General features: G+C 48.5%; 1 protein-coding gene across 1 annotated transcript in view; it reads right to left on the reverse strand.

Annotated features, from left to right (window-relative positions):
• WNT9A (Wnt family member 9A) overlaps positions 1–24,296 on the reverse strand; it is a 53,946-nt gene that overhangs the window by 6,808 nt on the left and 22,842 nt on the right. The window contains exons 2-3 of the mRNA XM_062493214.1: positions 10,717–10,976; positions 4,931–5,193 (exon numbers count right to left, since the gene is read on the reverse strand). Of these exons, the coding sequence (XP_062349198.1) occupies positions 4,931–5,193; positions 10,717–10,976 (523 nt within the window). The remainder of the gene's footprint in view (positions 1–4,930; positions 5,194–10,716; positions 10,977–24,296) is intronic.

Below are 24,296 nucleotides of genomic sequence, written 5' to 3' on the forward strand. Positions count from 1 at the left end.
ATTTCTCACTGCAAACACATCCCTAAAAAAAAACTGCCAAAAAGGATGCTTTAAGTCTCTTTTTTTTTTTTTTCTTTTTTATGCATCAAGTGGATTAAGTTCCAAAACAGCAATTATTGCACATCATGAGGGTGCAGCAAAACCTGGAGTTCCTTGAGCAGGAACTGTGTGAGACTGGATGGCCAGTGCTTGTAAACACTGTCTCTGCAACAGGAGAGTTGTGCCTCCCTCCGCCTGTGTGTGACCTTTAGTGAGTTACTTAATCTTTCTGGGTCTCAATTTCCCCCCTCTGCCCAACAGAGCTCCAGAAATGAAGAGGGTGGCATGCTCTGATAACATGTTATGTGATAGCCCATGAAGTTCCTCAGACAGATGATAGCTGGGCAAACATCCCCTTGATATGGAGAGTGCATCTCCAGCCCTCCAGAGAGGTCCCTGCCAGCACCGCCTGGAGGGAAAAGCCATTCCTCACATGGAATTCCAAAATAAGCAAGTCAACAGCAAGGGAAAGTCCAGGCACCTCCCACCATCCTCTCCAGAGCATCCCAGATGGTTTCAGGTGTAGCTGTCTCAGGATGGGTCTGGACTTGAAGCCCACAAAGGTGACAAGGACCATGACAGGGGGATGGGACAAGGAGACCTTCAAGGTCCCTTCCAACCCAAGCCATTCCAGGATCCCGTGATCTTGAGAAACACTTGCTCTGCACACAACAAAACATCTTGTGCAAAAAACAATGAAGCGTCATGAAAGGAACCGGTTTCAAAGCAGGAATCTGCTTAAGGAGAGATCTTTTCTTGTTCTCCATTTCTGCCTCCCCACAGGTTTGTATTAAACACTCCCGGCTCTCCAGACAACTGTGGTTATACGCACACTTCAGGCAAAGGTTTGTGTCCCTCCTTCTGGAAGGATGAAGGAAAAAAGGCAATGAGAACATGATAATTTTTATTTTTTCCTAGGGTAACAGCAGCCCCTTTTAATTGTGCCCCTTGGATCCGTAAGACATGCTTGACCAGACATACCTCTGGAAGAGGTCAGCACTCCTGGGATTAAGAAACTTAGCAACGCTCCAGAGAGGGAGTTGGAAAGTCATGTTTAATGATACTTTGCTGAGAAAGTGGGCAAATTTAATTAAAACATCACTTACTCAAGCCCAGTGGAACTAATTGAGTGCTCTAATATTCCGCCTTTTCATTAATGGGTTACAAAAGAGGGCTGCACTTGTGTGTACAAGGGGGGAAAAGGGGGGAGGAGAGAGAGATGAGAGCTTTAGCAAGGCTGCCTGGGCTTCATTTAATATAACTCAGAAACTTCATTGCTGGCAATGGAGCTTTAATACAGTTGACTTCTCCCCCATCCCCTTCACACACACATCTCCCCCCAAAACACCCTCTCCACCCAAGACCCCTCGGAAAGAATGGCTGAATGAGGGGGAGTAGATCTGGAAAAGGAAGGGAAATTGCTTTTTTAATAAGTGGTCTATTCAGAGCTCCTGCTTTTCAATAAAGAGAAGGCTGGAGAAGTCCTGGTCTAATTACCTCATCCTCATACTAGACAAGCTCGCCCTTTCATTAACCACTGAGGTCATATCATATAACTTGGTGAGCCACCACGGGCACAACATGTTCAGTGATTATTTCACTGGTGGCAGCAAAATTACAGGCAGCCCATCAAGGTTGTAAAAAGCAGAAGTAAAATCATAATTAAATGGGAATGTCTACCAAGAGACACTAAAACTAGGCGGGATAGGATCATGTCACCCTCGCAGAAACATATGGATTGTTTCCTGGTGTGACACCATGGAGAAACTGCTGTGGTGACCACGAGGGGAGAGGGTTGCTTGCCAAATTAGTCAGTCCAGCACAGATCTTTTTTTTTCTTTTGCTGGGTCTCAAGGGACTATTTGTATGTTTTGCCATGTTTGGGAGTAATTAGATGGGAAAAATGACATGTAAAGAATCAGTGGGAGACCACCAAGCTTGTGCTGTATCTTTCATAGAGACTTCTCCACTCCCTCAGCGAACACACACGTCCACACACTGCAAGAACTCCACCTCCAAAGTGCTCAGCTCCAAAACGGCACAAATCAAGGCTGTCTGCACTCCTGCACTGCCTTTGATCCACCCCAAATCAAACCCAGATGAGTTATTGTTCCAATAACCACACCAGGTTAGTCCAAAGTGGTTTCAGACTGCTGCAGTCACTGGGTGAGCAGACTCGATGGTTGCAAAGCCTTTACTGCAGGAGTTGGATGATGAGGAGCTTCTTTGAAGACACAAAAAATGTGCTGGGAACCATATTTAACTCCCTACCTTCCTCAAGGAAAATATCCATCAGCTCAGCAAGGAATGTAGTAATGCTCCATCTTCTCATCCCTGCACTTGCAGTGGGAACAGGAGGAAGAGCAGAGATCAAACCTGATATTAATCTGCACCTGAGAGCAAGCAGTGCCAGAGACACACCAGGAGGGTCAAACTGGTTTCAGTATTCTGGAATCTGAAGCAAGCACTGCGAGTTTTGACTGTGTAGTCACAAAGCCAGCTTGTGATCATCATCTCAGTGACACCAGTGCCAGCGGTTTAGGGCCACATATCCCAACCACAGAGATGTGTGTTCTCCGGATCCTCAACCACCAACCTCCTGAAAGTTTTCTTCTCAACATTCCCTCCTTCCCTGCCTGGCTCCACAGTGGAGCTGTGAGCCTGGAGAGCTGCTTGACTTGGCTTTCAACCACGCCATGGCACAATGAATTATTCCAGCAGCACAAATAGAGAAATCATTTCAACTGCTGCTGCAAACAGGCAAAGGAAAGCTGTCAGACAGCAATCCCAACTCGACAGACACGTTGTGGGGGGACAAAAATAGGAACACTGGATCACTGACCTGCAGCAAAGGTCTGTGACTTGGACTGCCAGGAGGGCTCTGGGTGTCTGGACACCCGTCACAACTGTTACTCAGCTGTTTAGCTGCAGATCTTACACTGTGAAACCACTGCCAGTGGCCAGAGTCTGACTGTGCCAGGGGAAGTGGAGGCAGAGGATGCTGGAGAGTCCTGCATCTTCCCCTGGGAGCTAACCCACAAGGATCAGGACACAGAAGGGACAGTTCAACCCCTCCAGCTCATCCTTGGAGTTCAAAGTCAGGCAGTGTAGAGCACAGATGGCAATTAAGGACACAAATCCTAAATCCAAGAGTGGCCTCAGCTATATGGACGTCCTGACTGCAGCTCCTGGGTTTGGGAACACTGGGAGTTGGGCCAAACCCATCTGGGAGGTTTTTTAGCCCTGCCACTGTTGGTGGATATTCCTGGAGCTACAAGGACTTGCCAGCGGCAGCTAAAGTCACATCCTTGGAGGTTTTGATCAGAGTGTATTGTATGACTCTGGAATGAGAGGAGAGCCAGGACATCTCACAGAAACATCCAGCACGGAACCACAGCCTCCATGGGCCACCTCCTCCACTGCCAGTCCCATCTGCTACACAGTCAGCTCCAAAAGATGGGGCAGAGCAACCAACACAAGGGTTGAAACAAGCTCCATCACCCTGAAAAGCCCATTTCACACGTGAAAGAGCTGACACAATTCAGAGACATGAGCCCTTTAATCCAGAGCAGGAAAGCTGTCAGCCAGAACCAGACACCAGCTAAATCCAGGATATTTCTAATCCTGATCTCAGCACTGTCTAGGAGCATCTGGTAGTGGGGAGAGGGGGAGACATTTTGCTGGCCAGCCCTGGCTGGTGGCATTCCCCAATGCCCCAATTCCGTCGCGAGGAATGACATTTTATACATAGACACAGCAACAACTGAGCTGGGGTGGCCATTCCTAGAATGCACAACTGGCTGGGCTGCATTTGCCTGGGAAACTGGAGACCCAGGTCCCCCCATCCCAGCCCCAAGCCAGCATCCAATCACACAGACAATAACAAGGCTCGAGGGCTATTTCTGGCCTTGCAGCATGTCCCCCTTGGAGGTTGGTGCAATGAAATACTGATCCTAAGCACCTGTGCTGGCCAATCTGAGGGATTTTCGTGTTGGAGCAACTCTAGGCTAGGTAAAGCCAAGCATATCATGGGAGAAGGTGGAAAGCCCCTTCCTTCTTCCCCTTGCTGGGATGACCCAGTGCTTGCAGACACTTTGTCCTTTACATCTGCCACAGAAAATGCTGAGCTGGAAGGGACCCACGGGGATCATCGACTCCAAATCTGGGCCCTGCATGGGACAAACCCAAAAATCACACCATGTGCCCCAGAGCATTGTCCAAATGCTTCTTGAACTCTGGCAGTCCTGCAGGGAAGCCCCCAGGCAGCCTCACAGAAGGTGCAAAGAACAGGAAGAGAGGATAAAGATAGGAAAAGGAAAAAGGGACTCTACAACCAAGCGCTGTGTCGTGCTCTAGGTGACACAGAAGGTTTCTGCCGGAAGACAAAAACTGAAGGGACTTTTAGGTCTGAGGTCAGCCAGAAATTAATCTCTCCACCCTGGTTCCCTGCCAGGGGTTTCTCCAGCCAGTTTTAAAGAAACCTGGCCAAGGAGATGCTACACTGCCCATGCTCTACTGAACTGCTGCAGGAGAAGCCTCCCTCAAGGACGTGTTGTGGCAGCATAAAACCCTTCCTCCATGTTCTACCTCATGTGAGCCTGAGGAACCTGTCTTTCCATCCTGCTGTGGTGAGAAAATCTCTCCTCCCTGTGGGAAGCCAGCAGTCTTTGCCTCCACCTCATATTTCCTAGACCTGGCCAGTCTCATTTCTCTCTCCAATGGTTTTGCACGGTCAAAACCAGGGCATAATCCCACAACTTAGACTTCTCCCCTCCAGAAGGAGGATCACTCCATTCATCTCACATCCAACACTCCTACTCCACACCCAAAAACCCCAGTGTGACCTCCACCCCACCCCACCCCACCCCACCCTGTGGCGCCTTCGACTCACCTTCATGCCCACCAGGTTGTTGTGGAAGTCCACCCTGGCTCGCAGGTCCTTGTTGGGCTTCCTCCCCAGGAACTCCTTGACGAACTTGTTGCTGTACTTGAGGTTGTCCCCACAGCCTCCCCACTGCCAGGCCTCCCTGTTCTCCAGGTCGGGGGCCTCGTCGCAGGTGCAGCGCTCCATGCGCCCCGCGCTGCACGCCTTGGCCATGGCGTGGGTCAGCCCCGCCGAGGAGATGGCGTACAGGAAGGCTGTCTCCTTAAAACCTGCAGGGACGCAAGGGACAGGCTCTAACGGCAGCTTAAAGAAAGGAAAAGAGCACCAGGAAATGGAGGCAAAACCTACTGGGGGAAGAGCGTGAGCTGTGTCACAGAATAGCGGTGATAAGGTTGGAAGGGACCACAGTGGGGCAGCTGGTGGCACCTCCCTGCTCCAGCGGGGCCATCCCAGAGCACAGGGCTCAGGGGTACATCCAGACTGCTCTGGAATATCCCCAGTGAGGGAGATGCCACACCAGTGCTCAGTCACTGCACAGGAAAGAAGTTCTTCCTCAAGTTCAGGTAGAGTTTCCTGGGCATCAGTTCCTGCCTGTTCCTCCTGTGGCACTGCTGGGCACCACTGGAAAAGCCTGGTCCGTGCTCCTGACACCCTGAAAACATGGCAAGCTCTGCTTGCATCACTGATGGTGAAGAGGGCACGGAATGATGGACAGAGGTGGCATAGTCTAGGATCCAGGAATGCAAATGGAATCCAGCCAGCTCACTGGCTGTCACTCTGTGTCACTCACAGTCTCTGCCTGAAAATGGAAAGAGTTGAGCAAGAGTTGCCCCATCCCTGGAAGTGTCCAGGATCAGGCTGGACAGGGCTCGGAACAACCTGGTCTAATGGAATGTGTCTCTGCCCATGGCAGGGGGTGAAACTGGATGAGTTTTAAGGTCCCCTGGGAACCAAAGCATTGTTTGATTCCATGAGGAGTTGGACAGGACATGGAGGTACCACTGCTGCTACTAAGGGGACTCCAAATGGCAGGAACCCAGCACAGATTTCCATTCTTCCCTCTTCTCCTGAATCAAATCACTGGGTCCTTTTCCAGACCAGCAGAATTGCTGACAGAAGACACCTGAGGGCTGGGAAGCAGGAGATGGTGTCACCCAACACTGAAAAAAAGCACCTCACTGAAAAAAAGCAGTTTACCTCAAACCCTCCATGCACAGCTTTTCTTTCCAGCTCCGCACTCACCTGCAGGGATGTGAGAGCATCCACTCCCCCGACAGGAAAATGACACCCCAAGAGACCCACAGTTTCAATCCAAATCAAAAAAGCCAGAAATGAAAAGCAAACATGGCAGTATTTATAGCTGCCCATTCTCCAGCTATGGAAGCCGTAAACGACTGCATATTTGAGATGCAATTCCAGAACAGCTTTGGATGGGACTCAAGAAATCCCCCACTCAAAAATAACACAAGTGGATGGTGACAGTAGTGGATATATCTGTGAGCTGGTGTGTCAACCAAGGACATGCAGAGACACTGCCAGGTCATTTTTGGAACTGTTCCTTGGGAGGTTCATGACAGTCTAAGCAAACTCATGTGGCCATTCCCAGTCTGGCTCCCCAAAACACTCCCAGGAGCAGGAAGACTGATGAAAACCCGGCCCAGGAGACTGAGGTTTGGTCCTCCCAAAGGGTTCTGAGGTTCTAGTTCCCACCAGATTGTGGTAGGAATTATCCAATCATTCTACTACTCACCTGGAAAAGGAGAACAAGAACCTTTTCCTGACTAGAAACAATAAAACAAAAAAAAAAGTTCAACTCTACACTCACTGGGGACACCGCAAAGAGAGGTGAGAGTTAAAATAACAAATTTTGTTTTCCCCCTGGAGTCCTCTGACAGTCCAGAAACACCTTCAGCATTGCAAATACTTCATTGGAAGTGATGAGAGAATTCTTAATTCGCACAACAAAAACTCACGGGTATCCAGATGACTCCTCTGAGTAGGAAATGCCTTCTCAGCATCTCTGATCCTTTGTAAACCATTTCTCTTCTAGGTGACACCCCAGGTCAGACTGCCCACGTGCCTGTCAGAGGGAAGCCACTACCCAAGACAGATGTCCCCAAGCCTTTGTGCTCCTGGACTGGAGAATTCTTGCCACAGCTACACAGAATGAAGAGGTACCAGTGTGAAGAGAGAATCCTCAGTGGGATGGGTGTGCAAACCCTGCCCTGGATGTCAGAGACTGCAATCATGGCAGGGTTTGGGTTGGGAGGGACCCTGAGATTCATCCACTACCACCCCCTGCCATGGGCAAGGACACCTTCCACTATTCCAGACTGCTCCAAGCCCCATCCAAGCCGGCCTTGCACACTTAACTCACAGCCATCAGCCTTAACTGATCAATTAGGCAGCCCAGATCTCCACCCTGCTGGAAGCCCTCCTGATGGTTGTGGAATCCCAGCAGAAAATCAGCGCCGTGTGACCAGAACACATTCCAGACCTGACAGAAAGCCAGGAGGAACAGCTCATCTGCCAGGTTCTCCCTCTCCACCAGCTTTGTCTCCACTCCTCCTGTTCTCCATCACTGAAAGCTTCCCAAATTCCCTGTGCCCATCAGCACGGGGATCATCTCACCCACAGGCAGCTCCCAGATAGCTCCATGTGACATTTGGCTCTGGCCAGATTTTAAAGCCATCTCCACCAGGCACTATTTGATTGCACCAAGATATTTTGTAACAAGATAATGAGCTTTAAATCAATGCAGGCATTCTAAGCCCCCGTGCACTGACAGTCTGCCGGCCCTGGCTATCCAGTTTCAGCCATTTCCAAAATTGTGCACGAGTATCCAAAGAGGATAACGAGTCCCTTAAACAATCCTCTGTTATTTTAAGAAACGGGGCTGCATCAGCCCAAGTTGCAAACCAGCAGTCAGAGCTGATCTGGTAACCCAAGTGTAAAAACAGAGGGAGAAACTTCTAAGTGAAAAAAAAAATGAAACTTTTAAGTGAAAAAAAGTGGGGGTTTCCCCCCTTTTTCCTTTCTTCCTGCAAATCCCTGGAGGAGAAGAAACAAGCCCTCAGCGATGAATTTGGAAAGCTGTGTCCCAGTGGGTGATACACGCCAGCCTTTGCCCTGGGCTATCCCCTGCTGCAATGCAGAACCAGGAACCAGCAGCTCCTGGAGAGGAGGAGAAAGATTTACAGGGCACTGTGTTAGCGCTGGGGAACAGCACCTGAAGGATTTACAGCACCGGGGCAGGGCAGAGATGCTGCAGGGATATAAACCACGGCACAATGAGACGGCAGCAGAGCCCTGCAGCCCCCGGAGCTCTCATTTATTACCCGGGTCCCTGACAAGGGCTGGGATGGTGGGGGGGGTCTCCGTGGGTTTTTAACTCTGCCCGGGGGACAGGCAGGTCTGAAGGAACGAGCTGTGGCCTCCAGGTGTCAGCATGAGAAAGTGCTTGGCTTCCCCAAGGCACCACTAATCCAGGGACTCCTCTGGCATGCGGGGATATTTTTAAATGTCTTGCAGCTCTGGCCGGACCTCTTGGGTTTCATAAGGACTTTCCTTGTTTCCACCAGTCAGTGACAGTGCATTAGTTAAGCCCTGGTGCTTCTGAATTACTCCTCCTCACTAATTAGCCCTGCAAACCTCTGCTCTTATCTTTAAAGACTTCACACCCTGGATTTTCCAGGTCCAGGCTCATTGCTGAGTGTGGGATTTTCTGGAAGTCACTCAAGCCCTGGAGACCCTCGCGTGCTGTCTGTAAAATGGTGCTGCAGCCTGGAAATAAGAGCTGGATTTTACTGGGAGGGTGGAAGGAAGAAACTGGACTATATATGGTAGTACAAAGAAAAGAAATAAAAATATCACCACCTCCTCCAATACTCCTAACTTCTGGCCATCTCCACCTGAGCTGCTGGGAAGAGGTCTGGGAATTACCCACTGCTCACATCCAGTAACAGGACACAGCCATTTGCAGGTTTTGCCCTGTACTATGACAGGGTTGCCCTTGCCCCCTATAACAGGACAGCACAGAACAGTCTAGTTTGCCTCATTTCCTTAAAAAAAAAATGGCGTTTTCTCAGCTCCTTTCCTGACAGACTGGCATAACAAATAGGAAAAATAAATTGGATAAATAAATCGGAAATAAATAAATTAAATAATAATGAAAAAGGGGACAGCTTTGAGAGTTTCCCAACCCTCTCCTCCAGCAAGAGCTCAATTTCCAGCAGAAATGGGCACAAAATATAACTCCTGGCTGCAGAGACCTGCACAAACACCTGCAGCTTCCAAGGAGAGCAGCCAGGGCCAGCAGTGGGAAACAGGCAGGGAGGGGCAAGCCCATAAATTTCCCCCATTAGCACATTCTTTGCCTGCCCTGCACTTCCAGGGATGAGCTCCAGCCTTCCACAGAGCTCTTTGTGGACCACGGGACAAGCACCACCAGCAAAGGGCAGCCCAGACTGACCATCAGGGCAGGGGACGAGCGCAGTTGTTGGAATCCTGAAGCCTGGCAGCTTTCAAATTTCTGTGCTGTCAGGCACTGATCCCCAAAAGAACACTGCTTTTGACCTGAGGCCTTGGAGAAGGCTTCCAAAATTGAATGATAGAATCCACTGGTGTGTAGTTTGAATAAAAGTGTGTAATTTCACATGGTGGAGGGTTTGGAATTTGGGGTTTTAGAATACAGCGATGGGTGTAGGACAAAATAGAAGTTTTAGGGCATTTTTCTTCCTTCTTGTTCCTTCTTCTTCTTGGGTATAGGTAATACTTTTAATTGAATAGAAAATGCTGCACCGTGGGTCACGGGTGTTTGGTCATTAGGTCAAAAGTAAAAATAATGTAGGTGTTAGTTTTTAATTAGACTGTTTGGCTTTAAAATACCTTGTAACGAGCGAGATCCATCACCATTTCTTCATTTTTAGCTTGTTAACTAAAAGTGTCGTAGCACTCACTGTACTATAAATAAAAATTAATAAACATCTAAGTCCAAACACGAAATTCCGTCTCTCGTGCTTTAATCCCAACTCTGACTAAAAAAAGAAAAAAAGAAGATAAAAACTTGAAAAGGTGGTATTTGCACCACTTAATTAGTGGCTTGTCTGCAGCTTCTTCTGTCTTCACTCAGAGTCAGGATTCAAAACACGAAGGAGACGAATTTTCTCGTGTTCTGGCTTGGTTGTTTATTAAATCTTATCTAAAGTACAGAAAGTTCAGCAGTACTTGTAGCTACCAGCTAAAAATGAGCAAAGTGGAGAGAGATCCAGCTGCTGCAAGGTCTCTTAAAGCTAAGCAGTCCAATAGAGAATTAACACCTGTATTATTTATACTTTTGACCCAATAACCAAACCCCCATGACCCTCAGTGTGACACTAATTGTCCAACCAGAAAGTACTGCCTGAAATCATGAAGGAGGAGGAAGAAGACAGAAAGGAAACAGCACCCAAGATCCTCCATCTTGTCCCATACCTATTACTACATTATAAAAACCTCAAATTCCAAAACCTTCCCCATGTGAAAGAGCACACTTAGAGATCATTGAGATCCAAACCCCCTGCCATGGGCAGAGACACTTTCCATCAGAACAGGTTCCTCAGCGACCCACTGAACTTGACCTTGAGCACGTCCGCTTCTATTCAACTACACACACACTCAAATTTTGGAATCCTTCTCCAAGGCCTCAGGTCAAAAGCAGTTTTCTCCTGGGGGTCAGCACCCAGACAGCACAGAAAGCTCAAAAATGTCTGGGTTCCAACACAAACTAAAACACAGTGACCCCCCAGACTCACCTCTCTTGAGGAGGCTGGCGCGGTAGCGGCCCTCGAGGGTGCAGTTCCAGCGCTCGAAGCGGAACTGGTACTGGCACTCCATGGCGCTCATGCTGATGGCTTCCATCAGGGTCTCGGCCACGCCGGGGTCGCGCCGGCACATCCGCCGCTGCTTCTTCTCCAGCTTCAGGCGGTCACACACCTTGTAGTGCGCCTTGGCGGCCGCCTCCTCCATTTCTGAGGTCAGAGGGAGGATGGTCAGGGGTTCGTTCCCCGTCAGCCTGCCGAGAAACAGAGGGGCACCGCAGTGAGGGCAGGAAAAACAAGAATTACCACAGGAAAATCTCCCCTGTGAACCCCGGCTAGGGTTGTGTAGAGAGGCTGTGGTTGCACCGTCCCTGAAGTGTCCAAGGGCAGGCTGGACACTTAGCAAACTGATCCAGTGAATCCCCAGCCAGGGGGGATCTAGATGGTTGGACCTAGATGACTGGATCTAGGTGGCTGGATCTAGGTGGTTGTATCCAGATGGCTGGATCTAGATGGCTGGATCTAGGTGGTTGGATCTAGATGGCTGGATCTAGGTGGTTGGATCTAGATGGTTGTCCTGGTTTCAGTTTGAAACCAAGTGGAACCAATTATTGTAGTGGTTTTGGGTCACCAATCTGAAATTTTCCGACTGCGAGATAGGATTAGGGGGAAGGCAAAATAGGCTTAACTTTAAATGGTACAAAGAGAAACTTTATTACTAGAAACTATAAGGAAAAAAAAAACCAAAAACCTCAGAATAAATCTTTAGACCACTCTTCCTCCCCCTCACACACACTTCTTTTATTTCACACTGAAAAGGTACAGAAAACAGCTCAGTCAGTTTACCACCTTTAAAACAGTCTTTCTCCAATTCCCTTCCCTCTGAGGAAATATTTCCCTGAAGCAGTTGGGGGAGGAACTGCTTGAATCTGTTTCCTAGAGGGACCCCATTCAGAGATTTTTCTCCCAAATTTGCCCTAAATCAGGACAATGGTCTTTAAGGTCCTTCCAACCCAAACCATTCTGGGATTCCATGAAATACAGCCTGTGGTAGAAATGGACTCAGTGGTGGGATCAGGATCTCCGGGCTGAGCATCCCTGTGGATTTGATTTTACAGATTTTTTACAGCACATCCTCACAGTGTGTGTGCAAGGTGGCAGCAGGAAGAAGGCAAGAGGAAATATTTGGATTTATGTTCCCTACCAGCTCTCACAGAGCTTGTTTGGACACGAACCCTTGGCCACCTCCACCATAGGACTGTGTTTAAAACTGAAAGTGGAAAGAAATAATTTCAGGTGCCTCACTGCATGAACTTGGGGAACTGGCAAAAATACACGAGCAACACTGTCACTGTCCTGGGCATAAACAAAAAAATCATTTTAGCACATTAAGCAGAGCCAGAACCCAGCTTGGGAAGGAACAGAGGATGATTTGTCCCATCAAAGCCCAAGAGACACCCCGAGAAAGCTCAGAAAGCCACCCTGCCCTCAGCAGAAGAGATCCTGACATAAAAGCCCGAGGTTGGAGAGCAGGATACACTTTCCAGGAGATGCTGCCAAAAGCTTTTACAAGACACAGCAAGCTCAAAACCTAAAAAATAAAACATGACCCGAAGAAATCTGTGTCCTTTTGCCTCGTCCTCTCCCTCCCCTGCCTTCTCTCAGCACAAGGCCCTCGACTCCACAGTGGGCAACAAAAGATGCCAGCGGACTGTTCCCGGTGTCAAGTGACGAGCTGCTGGAAAAGGCCCAGGCTGGCATGGGCCCCAGGGAGCAGAGAGGCTGCAGGAACATCTGCTGGGCTCAGGAGAGCTTTGTTGGCCGGGCTGCTGTACCCCACTCTCCTGGCTCTGCCCCGTTCCGGCCAGGTGCCAGTCCACATACTCCATGGGAATCGCTATCCGCGCTCCCAGAGGACCTGGGGACACAGTCCCCGGCCAAAAAGGAAGAATGGCTGAAATCCAGAACTGGAAACACTCTGGAATGTTGCACTGGGGGCTTGGACATCTCCAGTGCTGCAGGAGCACTGGGAAAAATGGGGTGATGGGAATGGGAGGGGAGCACTCCCTCACCCCCTTTGCTGAGATCCTGGCTGCCCTTTAAAGCCCCACCTGTCCTGCAGGAGCAGTGATTTGCTGTTTTTAATGAGTATTTCTCTCTAATCAGTGGGATGCATCCTGCCAGCAGCACAGGTCCTGAGGGCAGGCACTCGGGATGCTTTAACTCCGAAACCTTGGTGCACAATGGGAATAAAATCCTGATCTGAGTCCCAGCCAGGGACATCCAGTACAGATCCTGTCATTACTGAGGCATTGATGAGGTGATTTAATATCAGATATCTAAGGGAGGGAGCAAAAATGACTGAGGTGGGATTTTTAGAACAAAGACAGGCAGGAAAATGTTCTCTTTCAGTTACATTCAAAGGTATTGATATCTCCAGAAAAACCCTGCAGTGATAAAAGCACAGTGATTTGTGGAAAACATGGAAAAATATCGTCCCTCAAGTTTTGTTCCCCCTAAAATAATAATTAAAAAAAAAAAATCAGAGAGGTCAAACAGCAAGACCTGTTTGAAGTTTATTTTAACCCTTTCATTTTTGGTCTGTCCCCAAGGAGAGGGGACACCACCCAGCCCTGGTGTCTCGTTAGCCAAAGCTCCCAGGAGCTCATTCATGAGAGAGGTGCCTCAGTCTGAGCTCCACTGGAGCAAAGATCTGTAACAAAATCTCCAGGACGTTCATTCCTGGTTTTTGTGGCACTCTAAAGATTCATTCCTGCAAACTTCCATGGTTGGCACCAGAGACCCTCAGCTGGCAAAGGAGAGGGAGGGAGGCATCGAAGCATTTCCTAAACTCCTTCTGCCCATTTTTTCTTTCCAGCTTGTTCACCTAAATGGTCTGGAAAAAGCTCCAAGGATCCTGCAGCAGGTGGCTCTTGGAGTGAGGAGGGATAGGGGAATTGATCCTACAGCCAAGATTTCTGCAGAGCCATTGGTGATTTTCACCTTCTTCCCACCTTTCCCCCTCAGGTGCTTGGCTTTGGGATACTTTCAATTGCAGTTTCCCACAGATCAGCCTTCCAAAATTTGCTGATAGCAATCGTGTGCATCTCCAACAAACCTAAACACACACGAAATAAAGGTCCAGGGACTGGTAGAAGGTAGGAAATAGGACTCACGGTGCTCCACAGTGCCACAGCTCTTCCACAACCGGTGAAAATAAAACTCATGATGAACAGACATCTGCTCATCACTGCCTGCATTATTGCTCAGAAGCATCCCTGGACCAAGACAAGGAGTAAATTGAGGGGGAAAAGGGGTTTTCCCTCACCAGCAAGCAGAAACTCTGCCAGGTGAAGAGCAGAAACACACACACACACACACACACACACACACACACACACACACACACACAGACGTTTTCCCTTCCCGGGGGCCCTCAGATCCAAACGCACATTCCCTGGAGGAATGTTTCAGAGAGGCCCTGGGAACCAGGGGTGAGGTGGCACTTTGCAGAGCGTGGCATCGACAGCGAAGCACAGGCAGAGCCAGGGAGAGCTGCCCCACCTGACACGCTGCTGCATGGAACCCTTCTAATCCCATAAAACCCTTTTATGCAACCTCGGCTGAGCGAGGTCCTGTAAGGCAACGGTGTCAGTCGGACGCTTTCTCAGCTCCTCACAGAGACCAGGCTGTTCTTCCCAAGGAAACCTTGCAGGGGCTGCGTGCACACGTGTGGGGTTTTTTTACACACCCCAGCCACGACTGTTATGATTAAACTGCTGGCCAGAACCCTGTGATTGTGCTCTTTCTGCTCCAAGAAGGGGCTGAGTGGGAGATGGAGTGGACACCTCTGAGTGGAAAAATGTTGAACCTGGATGATCTTTAAAGTTCCTTCTGACCCAAACCATTAGATTAAGCTAGATTCCAAGATTCCACAGGGTTTTGTGCGTGTGTGTCCACCAGGAACCTGGAGGGAGAGCAAACAGCTCACTGCACACAACCCAGGAAGCTTTACCTCTCTGAAAACTAACTCTGGCCTCTCTGACAGCAACATCAACCTCCAGAGTCAAGAGACCACTTGTAGAATTCAGCATTTTGAATTTCTGCTTCAGAATTTTGCACTTTGATGAATCTCGTGGGTCCCTTCCAACTCAGGATATTCTGTGGTTTTTTGACCTGATCTTGCCCAATTTCTGCTCAGAGTGCAACATGCAAACCTCAGGAAGGAGCTGGCTTCCCTGTGCCACACCCACCACACTAAGAGGAGCCTTTGCAACATCACTTGTGCTATTCCCATTCCAGCTCCACCAGTCTGAAGCCAAGAAAACAGAAGGTTTATCATTAATTGATGCAAAAATCAATTCCCTTCCGGTTTGCACACTCTATTGCTGTCACTCTGCTCCTTTGGTTGTGAACTTCATCTCAAACATTGCTAATTACATTGGTTTTTCCCCCTGGAGTTCAATCACCCAAAGATTTGGGAGAGATCCCAAGCAGAGCCCCTGCCACGACACAGGCCAAGTTTTATCTGTGACATCATGGAATTACTGCCCTTCCAAGAGGAAATTCAAGACAGATCCTGCTTCCCACTCATCTCAGCGGTCAGGAGTTTTTCTGGCCTCATCAGCTCACACTTCCATCAGTGCCCCTGGATTTTCCCTTGTTTAAGTGGGGACTCTCCTGATGAGGATTTGAGCAGGCTGAGGCAGATTTTTGAGGTGCTCCAGAGTTTCCTTTGCACGAGCTGCTGGAGATGGGATTCAAGGTGAGCTGTTCCCTCTGCTTTCCCATCTGGAATGACAGGGCTGCTGAAATACTGCATTCCTATCCCACTTCCTCCTGTGTTAGGAAATTTCTCTTTGGTCCATCTGTACAATGACTGAATTAATTCTGGTTCCACTTTCCACATGATTTTTTTTTTTCCTGTGGAGTTGCCACACTTTCAACCCTTTATTCTTCTCTTTCCCCCACTTTTCCTTTAGTAATTAAAAAAGTTTCTGGAAAATTGACAACTTGAGCACCAATCTTCATTACCACAACTAAATTAGTGATTGCCCAGCTCAAGAAGTCTGAGTTATGCTGGACACCAGGCCTGTATTACTTTATTTTGCACCCAATAACCTCCAGTTGCTCTCTCTCCCTTATCACCACATTCCCACACCGTGAATCCTTCCTAAACTGATTTATCACACTCTTCTTCCCACAAAGGCTATTGAATATTTGAAGTACAAAAACCAAAAAAGTCCAAGGAAAAAATCTGAATTTCAGGGTGAGTGATGAAGATTTGATATTTGGAAGAAGAGCTGGACACTGAAGGCTCAACCACCTCGTTCTGAACTGTTTTCAGTTTTACTGTGTTTGGGTTTTTAAGTGTTTACAGCTTTAAGTGCCCACATGAACTCTAAACTCTAAAATATCCCAGATCTCCTTAGATTACATAAAAATAAGGCTATGGATTCTCCAGACCTCAAGCTTCCAAAACGAAATCTCAGCAAGTGCTCATGAAGATTGTTCTGTCAGAATTCTCCATTTCTACCCCAACCCTTTTTTCCCGGTGATCGATGCTGTGACATCATGAGGGTCAAGGAAGGTGACAGAAGAAAAAGTGTTTTCCCCAGCCTGAGGGAATCCAAACCATCCAGGCCTGAACCCCAGCTAGGAATCAAACCCAGCTTTGCTAAAACCCATCTTTGCACGTTCCACTGTTCCTCATGCCCGTGCCAGTTCTCTTCCCCCAGGACCATTCCCAACCATTCCAGCTCTGCCTTGGGCTCACCTCTCCCTGTCATTGTCCCAGAACAATGGTGCCTTGCTGTGGGAGACCATTAAACCAGGCAATGGAAACTCCAGCACAGCAATTCCCGTCACAATTACGCCCCAATGGCTGTTTCGATCCTTATCTTCCTCTCGAATAGCACTTTCTTTAGGTGACAACCTCTCAAATGTCACTTTCTCCTTAGTCAGCAGTGCCCAAATCTCAGCTGGAGCTTCCACACGAGTCACAGCTCCCAACACGGAGCTACTACACCTTTACACCCACCCAAAAACACAGAGTAGGGGTGATAGGGCCTTCCAACCTCACAGCATCCAGGTGGGAAGCGGCCAAACCCCCCCCAGCCCTGCTCCAAAGAACAGCATGTGCTTGACAGGCTTTTCTAGAGGAAGGTTCTGGGATTTTAGGATAGAGGGAAATCCTCCAGGTCCCTTGGATCAGCTTCTGAGCGATGGGAAGGAGGAGAGAGGATAAAAGTCATAGCACAGGGGAATTTCCAACCCAGTAGGATCCCACTTAGCAGGGAAGGAAGCACCAGTCTCCTTATGGAATCTGCTCAAACAGATTTTTGTTTTGTTTTTTTTCCCTTTGGGATTTTTTTTTTTTGTTTTGTTTTGTTTTGTTTTTAGGAAAAAATGGTGCAGATTCTTGTAGGTTTCAATCATTCAAGCTTTTCTTCAACCATGCCATACAGTGGCTTCCTCAGCCTCCTCTCTGAACATCTTAGGGATGGACACATGGACATGGAAAGATCCACAATCTTGGGTCCTACCCAGAGTTATTCCAGCATCCAGCAAAAAAAGGGAAAACAACAGCTGCTTATGGACAAAAATAAACCAATGGTGCAAACCTCCAGCTTTTCCCTTTCCAACACAGCTTTCCTGAATGACTCCAGCACTCACAGCAACCACTCCGATCCCAAAGTTCATTTTGGATGTTACCACAGTTTCCCATTTTAGCTGTAGATAAAGCTCTCATGGAAGTTGGAAGATTTCTCCCAGGCTGCTGAACACAGAGGAATTCCCCCAGGCCTGCACTAAGGAGAACACTGGACTCCAACAACCAGCATGTTTAAAAACATTTCAGGAGGGATTTTTCTTGGAATGGGGCAAAACATGGATGGTTTTCTCCCAGATACTGAATGGTTGCTGCATGTATAAATAAACTTCCATCCAATTTCCTGCCAAAACAAGCCCTCACCTTCCCCTGGACAAATTACCAAAAAAGTTTGGCATGTAACATATAAAGGAAAAAAATCTCTCAGTGGATGAGCAGGGAAGGTGTGACTCAATCCAGCTGTGGAGGGCTGGAGATGTTCCCACTCCTGCAGAGGACTTTATGGGATGGAGGTGCCATGAGGAACAGCTCTTTTGGCACCGTGGCCATCAGGAGCACCACAAGAAACTCCTCCAAGCTGCTGCAGCATTCTCCACTCCTGCAGTGCAGGAGCCCTGCACAGGTTATGAATTACAGCTCGTTGGAGGAGGGATCTGCCTCCCCTTCCCCAGTGAGGGGGAACAGACTCAGAGAGACCCCACAGCAGAGGAAAGAATCAATTCTGGGTCTTTGGTGGTGCACCTGAACCACCAGGCTGAGGAATTTCTCCTCACACCAAACCTTACTGAGGAAGTTTCCACCGCATCAGAGCAAAGGACATTTATATTTTAGGTAAATATCTCAACCCTAATTCCCCTGGAACAACCCACTCTGTCCACTAAGGAGCAGAAACACAGAAAGAGGGCGGGGAGGGAAAGGCTGTTTCCTCTCCCCTTCATCCTCTCAAGAATGAAACAGCAATCAGGGAGATTTACAAAGGATTTTCAAGGCAATGGTGCCAGTGGAATGCACGGGCCAGGCAGCAACAGGGGCTTTCACTGCCGATTTAAGAGGCATTAGCTCTGCCCTGGCATCCTGTGCCAGGAATTATCCCCCCACGCTGTCCCCTCCTTGGCTGGACAGCTCCCGGACCCCCCGTCCAAGCCCCTGCTCTTTGTCCTGACACTGCTTTATTTAATTTATTCTTTAGCCTAACATCATTTCTTTTGGCCTGGAGCCTGCTCCAGCACAGGCAACAAGGAGCTGGGAGTTTTGGTGCAGGGAAGCAGTGGGATGGAAGATGAAGAATTAACTCAGAAAATAAAAGGTTTGTGTTTTACCCAGTCACTCCACTTAGTCGAGAGGGGAGGAAAGAAAAAACAAAAAAAACCCCAAAAATCCAAAAACAGACAGATTTTCAGAATATTAGGCCTTTTGTTTGGGATTTTTTTGGAGGAGGGGGGAATAGTTTGTGGGTTTTGAGATTTTTTTTTTTTTTTTTTTACACTACTGAATGTCCTTTTATCCCAGGATCTCAGCTCCATCCCTGACACAGAAATTCATGCTCTCAGCCACAGGGTGAGATTGTTGAGGTGTCCTGTGCAGGGCTAGGAGTTGGGACTCAATCCTTGCAGGTCCCTTCCAACTCAAAATATTCCATGATTTTAAATCTAAAATTGGGTCTAAAATGACACAGAAAACAAAGGACATTTCTAGATGCCACTTATAGAAAATATACATCATCATCATCCCTGCCTTGCTTCTGAGCAGTTTTTGGTGGGACTCAGCACCAGGAGAGGATCACAAATACCATGGATCACAAGACAGAACACAGAATTTTAAAAGAATTTATACAATATTTTGAAGACAGGAGACCAAAGGAAGTGGCCCAGGTGCTCAGCGGTCTGAGCTTCTTGTGACAAACCTGAGCACCATGGAAATTCTGTTCCATCTGCTCCTTCCACAAATCCCAAATTCCTACAAGGCAAAATGTCATCTATAAACCCGCAGAAATAGCTTTGATTTTCTGTTCCAAGCAAAGAAAATCCAAGTTCGTGGTATTTCTCACCAGCTTCCCTTATCAGGGAAGAGTTGCACAGAATGAATGATATTTGGAATTTGAAATCTAAACAAGGAGGCCCAAAAAACCCATAAATATTTGTTCCCTGTGCTGCTTGCATTGATGCTGCTTTTTATTTATTCCAACAGGTTTACCAAGCAGGAATCAGAAAACATCACACAGGGGGCAAGGACATTCCTTCAAAAGAGTAATTCCAGTTCCCAAAACACCTCCTGCCCATCCTTCTAGCTCTCTACAGATCGAGCTCCTGCCACAAGGCCTGACCAAATCCTGCAGATCCAGCCAGGGCTGGAAGCTCCACAGGGAGAATTCTGCTCAGGGCAGTGCAGGGATCAGACCTTTTGACTCAGACCAGGCACAGCATTAAAAATAAATTAATAATAAATGGCAGACATTGAGAACAGAGCCTTTTTTTTTCCGAACTGCACATCATTAAACGTCAAGGCTCACTGCCACCGGATGTTGTGAAGCCCAAAACGATGAACAGACTCCGAGAGGGATTTAAGAAACTCGGGAAAGGGAGGTTCATCCAGATGGGTGATGAAACACGAAGCCTTTAAACCACAGGCTGCCAGGAGTGAGCAGGACACGTCAGGAGCCACACCACTGGTCCCAGTTCTCCCTGGATCCCCCAGAGATCCACGTCCGTCTGGAGAAACCTTTGATTTGACCCCATATGGCAGCTGCTGTGTTCCCAGCCAGCTGCAAGATGCTCCTTGCTCCAGCCACAGCATTTGGATATTTAACATTTAACCCATCTTCGGATGACGGCAAGAACCGCCCCGGAAGTGTCAAGCACACACCACACTGATATTTTTGCAACTGGGGCCTTGCAGGGCTTAAAGGAGTCTTATAAAAGAGAGAGAGATGTTTTACAGATAATAAGAAAGGAATAGGACAAGGGGGAATGGTTTTAAATAAAGATTTAGATGAGGTGCTACAAAAAAGTTCTTGGCTGTTGAAAAACAGGTTGTCCAGAGAAGCTGCGGCTGCCCCATCCCTGGGAACGTCCAAGGCCAGGTTGGCTGGGGCTTGGAGCACTCCCAGGTCCCCAGCACGGCTCCCACCCCCAGGAGCCCCGGGCACGCCGGGCTGCGGGCACGGCTCGCACGGCTCCCGCGGCCATGTGTCAGTGTCAGTCTCCTACTGCCAGGGAATGCATCTGACTTCCCACTGAATTCCCATTTGTCTCCCTCACACCTCAGCCAGCCCTGCTGTCCACTCTGGGGGGTGAAGGCTGACCAGCTCTGCAGCAGCAGGATCCAGCCCGGGCCTTTCCCTGCCTTCTCCCATCTGCGGGATGAATCGTGCCGTCCATCCCCAACACTGCCCGCTCTGTTCCCGGCAGATCCTGCAGCCACAGAGCTGCCCTTGCCCTGACCACAGAGCCTGGCAGCCAGGGAAGAAACTCCTTGGAGCCAAGGCAGCAGCTTCCCTGGCTGCCTGGAGATATCCCTGTGCACACACACACGCTCCAGCAGCTAAAGAGAAAATCAGGTTTACTCTCCGGACAACACAAATGAAATTAAACCTTCGAGGGAAGCACGGTGAGTGCAAAGAGTTCATAGAGTTCATTTGGACAGAGAAACAACTGGAGAATGAGCTTCTTCCTCCTTCCCCAGCCCTAGTTTTATCTCCAGGACCTGGAGGTCCCAGCTGGAAGCAGAGCCTGGCTCTTGGTCAGCTTCTGGATAAATGACAACTTCTAGAAACAAGCATGTGGATGCAGGGAGGAGGGGGGTCAGCTCCCCGTCCCCTCACACCGTTACCAGCCCCTATTAGATATCCTGGGGAGGTCAGCTCGTGGAGGATTGGGATGGTTGGGCGGTTTGACACATCATCTCAGCTATTTTGGGAGCAGTTTACGGGTCTGCAATTCCTCCCCTGCACAGCCCCGATAGCTTTTCCACTCTAATGTCACATTATCCTCGCGGCAGGTTTCAAAACTAAACAGGTGAAAAAACAAACTTTCAGGGCACTGGACAGAGCAGGATGCACGAGAGGCATTGGGGTGATGGGATGGCGGAAGTTCATCCTCATCCTGAGCCCCAGCTTTGGGAATCACTTGTGAATGCAGAGGTTGATTCCTTACAAAACTCAACAGGAAGACACCCAAAGGCTCTTGCAGGAAACTCATCCCATGACAAAAGATGTCCTGTGAATGACTCCTGAAGGAGCCTTGCAGTCCTGAGGCTTCACAAGCCTCAAGTGGGACTTCAATGGTCAAACCTCCAGTTAAACAGAGCAGTCCTGGCCAAGTTACAAACTCAGGCAAGGGTGAGCTGCCAGTGCAGGGGAATCTGTTCTTGCTGCTGCATCTGGAACAGGTTCCCAGGAAGTCACCAACACCACAAACCATTTTCTGCCCCACATCCAGGGGCACTGTGTGGTCCTTCCTTCCTTCCCACCCCCTGAGCGCTGCTCTTGCCCTGGGGCTCCCCCGGCCCCCAAACCTGCTCCTCCACACCTCAGCTTGTCCCAGCAAGAGGACGAGGCAAAGAACAAACAGTGTGAACAACTGCCCTCAACTTCCTGAGGCTCCTTGAGCAGCACAGGAATGGCATCACCTCCCTCCAAGGGCTGAATCCAGGCCCAGTTCCGTGGAAGGGAAGCAGATGCTGTGACTGGGGTTAATCAGAGGGGACAACCAGTTCAATGCTGATGTTTTTAACAGAGCTCAGCTACCTTTTGAATGTGACTTGACTACAGAACACTGGCAAGGACCTCAGCCAGACCTACCCTGGCCAACACTTCAGGTGAACACCCTCAGGATACTTGCTGAGTGCAGCACATACCTGTTCTTTTTTTTTTAGTACTACAGAAAGTCTGTCTGAACAAAGAGCCACCAAAATACTCCAGGCCAGGGAAAGCCACAGTTTTATTCTGCGAGTGCTGCTGGGCAGACAGGACTGCACAGCATCCATAAAAAATGGGGAAAAGAGGGAGTGCCATTTTTAATACAGTGACAGGACAAGCAGAAAGAGTTTTGAACTAAAAGAGGAGATAACTTGATTAAATATAAGGAAGAAATTCTTCCCTGTAAGGCATCACATCTCTGGAAGTGTCTAAGGCCAGGTTAGACGAGGCTTGGACAACCAGGGATACCAGGGGGTGGAATTTTAAAGTCCCAACCCAACCTCTGATTCTCTGATCCACTTCAAAGCGATGCATTTGTGCTCAGTAATTGACAGGAAAATCCTCTGTGCCTCAAATTAAAGCAGCACATGGGGCACACTCCACCAACCAGTATTAAGGAAAGCATTTCCTTCCTGTATTGATCATCCACCCACCCCACAAAGTGGCATTAAAAAGGCAGGGGGCAGGACAACGAGCCAAGTGTTATACATAGCAAATTCTGATTAGATTATGAAACTTTAAGAAGATCTTAACAAGTGGACAGTGTGCATTTTACATAATTAGCTTGTTACTTATAAATGCCTCCCATAGTGCCAATGGCAGATTTTCACCACCTAAAATAGCCTAAAGCTGTCAGATTCAAGAGCTCCTGCCATCCCAATTTAGATCAACTCAAACACATAAACCACGAGGTGGTTTCGTTACACCAAGATTAAGAATTGAATCGGCTCTTGTGTGCCTGGATGGTGGAAGGGGTAAAAGATTACAGAGGGCAAAGACATATTATGTCACTGTGTGCCTTGCCAGCCCAATCCTCACTGAATGTGGCAGCTGTTCCTCACAGTGTTTTGGGAGATTTCGGGTTCCTTTTTGGGGGGGCAGAGCCTGGCTTTAGGGCTGGAGGTGAAGTTGTGGGATGCCACAGCTGCATCCATATTCATCGAGCTGAGAGCTGCTCCCCAGCTCTGTGAGACTCATCCTTCATCAAACTGGGGCTGCTCCACTTCACTTCCAAGAACCAGCTCCAAGCAAGCTTCGAGTTACAACCACTGCCTAAAAAAGGTGACCTCAGGAGCAGCAGAGCAGGTAAAAAAAGAAAAAACACAAACATTTGATTTGCAAGTTGGGGGTGTTGGAGAAGGAAGTCCCAACAAAAAGCTACAACAGAGCCCCACTGTGTTATTCCTCTGCATCCCTGGTGCCTGCAGTTAAAAGGAAAATAATTTTCAATTCTAATGAAAAAGTGCCAAGAATATATGAGAGCAAGGATCTTGAGGAAAGATTCTCATGGGAAGAATGTCCACAGGTTTAGAGTTATCCCAGCATGCCAATATCATCCAAAACACCTCCAAACAACCTGTGTGAGTTCCCATTTCCTAAAACACCCATCAAAAGCTCAGAAAAGCAGCAGAGCAGAAAGACAGCTCCTAAATCATGGGTTACCTAGAAAAATTATGTTTTATGTTCAGCTGCTGAACAGGACTGAGATCAGTAAAGTGCCATGGTCTAACATTGGGTCCTTTCAATATCCCACACTGGGCATTTCCAAGCCCCAAAGAACTTGAGGGAGAAGGAAAATGCTTCTAGAACCCTCCAGGAGAGCTGGAGAGGGACTGGGGACAAGGCATGGAGGGACAGGACACAGGGAATGGCTTCACTGCCAGAGGGCAGGGATGCGTGGGATATTGGGATGGAATTCCTGGCTGGGAGGGTGGGGAGGGGCTGGGATGGAATTCCCAGAGAAGCTGTGGCTGCTCCTGGATCCTTGGAAGTGTCCAAGGCCAGGCTGGGCACTTGGAGCAGGCTGGGACAGCGGGAGGTGTCCCTGCCATGGCAGGACAGTGGCATGAGATGATTCATCCTTTACCCTTCTAACACAAACCACTGAGCGATTCCATCATTTCCCTTTGTCTTAACAGTTCTACTCTTTAGATCTCAGAAAGGGGAGGGTTTATTCCCTAACCAATCTCCAGTAGAGGGTTTGAATATTTTCCTTTTGATAGATTTTTGGGTTTCATCTGTGTGGAGGGTGTTAGGTTTCATCTGCGA

The sequence above is a fragment of the Cinclus cinclus genome, chromosome 1, assembly GCF_963662255.1.
Source record: "Cinclus cinclus chromosome 1, bCinCin1.1, whole genome shotgun sequence".
Taxonomy (NCBI): Eukaryota; Metazoa; Chordata; class Aves; order Passeriformes; family Cinclidae; genus Cinclus; species Cinclus cinclus.